This window comes from Plectropomus leopardus, chromosome 17 (assembly GCF_026936395.1).
Source record: "Plectropomus leopardus strain MGB_pleo_1.0 chromosome 17, ASM2693639v1, whole genome shotgun sequence".
Lineage (NCBI taxonomy): Eukaryota > Metazoa > Chordata > Actinopteri > Perciformes > Serranidae > Plectropomus > Plectropomus leopardus.
This window is the reverse complement of record NC_142192.1, coordinates 32,920,080-32,925,079: the sequence shown is the minus strand read 5'-3', so window position 1 is coordinate 32,925,079 and position 5,000 is coordinate 32,920,080. Positions and strand designations below refer to the sequence as shown.

General features: G+C 38.7%; 1 protein-coding gene across 2 annotated transcripts in view; it reads right to left on the bottom strand.

Moving 5' to 3' along the window:
- LOC121967023 (protein MTSS 1-like) overlaps positions 1-5,000 on the bottom strand; it is a 78,159-nt gene that overhangs the window by 41,803 nt on the left and 31,356 nt on the right. For both annotated transcript variants that reach the window (XM_088090862.1, XM_088090863.1), the window contains exons 5-7: positions 4,982-5,000; positions 4,296-4,370; positions 3,474-3,485 (exon numbers count right to left, since the gene is read on the bottom strand). The exon at positions 4,982-5,000 is cut by the window's right edge and continues 73 nt beyond it. In XM_088090862.1, the coding sequence (XP_087946988.1) occupies positions 3,474-3,485; positions 4,296-4,370; positions 4,982-5,000 (106 nt within the window). The remainder of the gene's footprint in view (positions 1-3,473; positions 3,486-4,295; positions 4,371-4,981) is intronic.

The following is a 5,000-nucleotide window of genomic DNA, read 5'->3' as shown; positions in this document are numbered from 1 at the left end:
TTTGTTCAATGTTTTGTCACGACACCAGTAACGTTTTTCAAAACAACTTGGAATTTCAGGGCTTCAGGACACTTTGATTACTTTGGAAGAGCAGTATGAAGCCATTTTGTGGTTTTATTTTATTTTATTTATTTATTTATTTTTGGGAGACATTTCATGGTTTTATTTTATTTCATTTTCTATTTATTTTTATTTTCTTTTTTTTTTCATTTGAATTCTGGTCACCATTTCCTTTAAATGTTTGGAAGATGAGTGTGACGCCTTTTCCCTGCGTACCTCCGCCAGTATTTTGTCGACTATAAAACTTCCCGACTTTCCATCCGCATGAGGGTGAGCAGATAATGACTGAATTTTCATTTTTGGGTGAACTGTCCCTAACAGAAAGCAAGTCATCTACTCTGTTTTTTTGTGGTTGCAGAAAATAACACAGAGGAAGTACATCAATGTTTTTGTCTGCGTCCATATTCAGTCACATTCAGAGTGATGCAAAGAAAGTTCCTCTCTCCATCACACTCATCCAGCTCAGCAGAGGTTTCCCTTCATCTTTCCCTCTTTAAATCTTCCTCCCTCTCTCATTAAATTAATTTCATTCCAACATGAGTTTTTCCTTCTCCTCTTCCCTCGTGACTTTCGTTCCTCTGCAGAGGGAGTTTCCTCTAATCACAGGCTGGAAGACCGAAACAGCTCCACCACATCTGAGGTTCCTCTGGGGTCAGACCCGGGTCCTGTTTATTTTGTTTTCAAAGCTGGAAGCCATCGACCTCTTTGTCAGCAGCAACAACAAAGCCTTTGTTTCCTCTCATAATAAAGCTGGTTTCAGTGCGATGAATTGGACTGGAACGACTTGTTCTAAAAACAGAGCACTTGTTTTGCTGTTTACTTATTTTCTGCAGCTCAGTGGGAAGAGCAAAGCAATACCACTGACATATAACCACTTGTTAATATGATCAAGTAGATTTATTTATTAGTTACTGGATCAACAGAAAATTACATAAACAACAAGTCTAAGAGTCCGCAGCAACATTTGAAGCTCTGAGACTTTGAGGCACCAGTCTCTTGTGCTGATCGCACAGCTGATTGCACAACTGATCACACAGCTGATTGCACAAGTGATCAATCCTTTCGAGCAGACTATCATTGAGAGAGAAAGTTGGACAAACAGAGCAGAGCTTCTGCTCACAGTGCCAAAATGTCTGAATTAACAAACAGCCAAATGTTCAGCAGTGGAAAGTGACTTATTTAGACTTGGCTTGGGTGGTATCAGGGTATTACGCAATACCAGGATATTTACAAATCCTGAAGGTATGTTTTGCAATGTGTATGTTGTAGAGTCCATCCCAGGCTAATTGTGAGGCTGAACAAATAGTAATTTCAATTCAAATGTTGATAATAAACTTTAATTTGATTAATCTGTAAAACACTTTGGGTAAGAAATGTGCTGTATAAATAAATTGCCCTTGCCTTGCGTCTTAATATCATCATAAATACAGGTAGTGTACAGCACGCACCACCAGAGCTCAGTCTCTGGTCTCTACAGAAGGTAGAAGGTAGATTATTAGTCATTTTTAATTGAATTTGTCCTTGATCCTGCTACATCTTTGGAGTTGAAGAATGAGTTGATTGAAATCAGCAGCTACCGTGAAAATTCCGTACGGTTGTTTGGGCATGTTGCTGCTGATGGCATCATTCAATTCCTGCAGCGCATTTTTTGAATTTGCATTTGAGTCTTGTGTTCTTTTGGCTCCCAACAAGGTCCAACCATCCAGTGCAACAGCTTGATCCGGGATGTTAGGGGTTAACCATGTCTCTGTGAAGATGTGCGCAGAGCAGTCTCTGATGCGTTGCTGAGTGAGCCTCATTCATATCTCATCCACTTCATTCTCCTGTGAGCGGATATTAGCCAGAAGAAGGCTTGGTAGAGAAACAGCTCTCGGTCCAAGTGGAGTAATCCTCGCCCTGATGCCGGCTCTCCTCCCTCTCTTCATCCGGCGTTTTCACCTTCTTTACTCCCCTCTGGTCTAAATGGCCGCTCAGTGTGTGCCGTTGGTGGGGATCCTCCCGCGGTCTGCTGCATTCAGTCCAAACTCCACACAACTTTTACCGATGTTGATAAGAGCTTCTCTATCGTAGAAAAGCTGGGCTTCAGCAGAAGGGGTCATGGAGACGGAAAAATAGAAAAAATAGAGCACAATATAGCAAAAAAGTAGCAAGGATTTGAGGAGCTACAAGCTGCTGCATCTACATGTGCTACCATCGTCGTAGCAGGTGGTACAGGCTGAAGTGAGAAGTTACAGGACTGTAAACAGCCGGTGGCCAGCAGACAGAGAGGGACCGCTGGGGAATAACAACACATTCTTATCCTAACTCCTCACCTCATACGAACATCATGACAAAAACCTGGCATTTAAAGGGTTAAAATTCTGAGAATTAGTGAATATTTGATATTTATGACCAGAACTGATGTTGGTAAAAAAAAAATAACTTCACAAAAGTAGAAAATCATATTGATGTATAATCTTTTTTAAAGCTTAATTCTGAAAAAAATGTGTGTGCAGAATAATATGAACTGGTGTAATGTTAAATGGTGCCTGAAGAGGGAGAGATGATATCTGTGTCTGTATCATCCTCTGTGTTTTCAGACTGTTGTGAAGTGTGTGTATAGTGTGTGTGCAGTGTGAGTCGCCCTGGTGCGTTGTGTTGTGGTTGTTTTGTGTCTCAGTAAATCATGTTTCACAAAACAAACCGGGGAAGTCTTTTTCTTTGAAAGCTCTCGTGCAGCATGACTCTGCTCTTTGTTGTTTTCAGGCTTTGTTTCTGTGACTCACGCAAACATCTGAGTACAGCTGATACGTTTACAGTCTGCTCACCTCAAAATTAGTGTTAAATTAACCCTCTGAAACCCGAGCAAATCGGCTGGATTTCTTCCAAAAACATGGGAAGAATGAAATGAGCATCTGCACAAAAAAAAGCCCAAAAATAAGCCCAAAAATAAGCAAGAAATCAGAAAAAGTTACAAGAAAATTACCTAAAAATGAGCAAAACTATGTATAAACAAACAAATAATAAGAAAAAGAACAAGAATAAGTAACAAAATAGACAATGACCTTAAGAAAGGAGGAAAAATAAAATAACAATATGTTATATAACTTGTAATATACTGTTTTGCAAATATTGTTTTTCAAAATAAATCAAACCATTTTTTTCCGCTTCTTGAGGTTTCGGTGCTTGCAGAAGGTCTGAACGGAGCACAACAAAACTTATATCGATCCAGAACCCCAAAGGGTTAAAACCAGCTAAGACGAGACTAAAACCTGGGAGTTGTTTTTGAGACAAACACTGGACGATGAAGAGACTCGTCACAAACTTTAAACGGCTTACAAACAAAAGATCAGGTGTCACAGGAGCCTGACAGCAGAGAATAAATTAACCCCGTGTCTCCAGAATAATCCTGCAGGAAATAAGAAATGACTCACCAAAAACATCAGCTGGACGGAGCAGAGCATGATGGGACGCCACAGGAAGGACAGGAGGAAAAGAAAAACAAAAAAACAGGAATTAAGTTGTGACCCTTAACAAAGGCGGAAGAAGTCCTTATAGTCCTTAATAAAAAACATATTTAAGTTAATTCTTTAAAAACTGGAAATATTGGCTTTTTTTCTCAAAGAAAAACATGGCAAGAAGTCATTGAGCATCTCATGAAAATATTCTGAAAATTAGCACAAAAAACACGACAACAAACAAAAAAAGAAATTGTAAAGTAATAAATAGATAAATTAATAAAAATACCAAAAATATATGTAATACTTTTAAAAAATAACGTGAAAAAATGATTAATAATTCTGAAAAATAATTAAAAATAATATGATTATGATAATTAGGATTGTAGTTCTTTGGAATTTTTCCTAGCTTTTTTTTAATTATTATTTTCACAATCACTCCCAGACTGTGAAAATACAAACAAAAAAAATCTTAGGTCTCTCTTATTATGCCTTTAAAGTCACACTCCCCTCCTCTGATAACGGACAGTTTCTCCTCGTGATGTTACATCACTGAAATACAGACGCTGATCGATTTTTCCCATAAAACCCAAAATAAAACCACCCCGACGAAACCACCATTCACCACATGAACACCGCTAATCATCTAAATATGACAAACCAGCTGCAGCTTTCCAGCTCTTTCAGAACAGCATTATTACAAATTGCATTATTTGATTTTAAATATGAATTTATTTATTTATTTTACGTGATGCAACTTGATAATAATTTCACATCAGAGACAAACAGAGATCAAACCTTTCTTTGCTTTCTTCTGCAGCTTCAAAGTGTCTGAAGATCTCTTCTTGATCTCCTGACGGGCCTTCTTATACTCTGCACACACACACACACACACACACACACACACACACACACACACACACACACACACACACACACACACACACATGAACACACTGTGTGAAGCATGCAAAAACACTGTGCGTATGTTATGCCATTCCCAGTTAGAGAAAGGCTGAAAATAAGCTCACATGCTTGTGGCCCCGGGCCCCCAAAACATTACATCTGCCCCTGGTAATAATAATATTTTTTTTCTCATAATATTACGAATTTATCCTCAAAGTCTCAAAAAGAATTTTTCCTCAATATGACCATAAAACTCCATCATAGTAAAGCAGTAGAGTACAAAACACCAATTCATAAAATTCTACAGACATTATCTTCCCCACATCTCGCCCCAACTTATCACGAGAAATCACAAATTTATATTAACAATAATATTGTTTGGGCTCAATCATTCCCACATCCTAAAACCTGAAGTTAGATATGTACAATGAACCCACACGTACATAGAGACACATATCCCTGCATGCCTCTGGAGAGTGTGAGTGTGTGTGTGTGTGTGTGTGTGTGTGTGTGTGTGTGTGTGTGTGTGTGTGTGTGTGTGTGCGCGCGCTCCAGTGTGTGTTTCTGTGTTTGTGTACCTTTGGCGTGGTCTTTGTC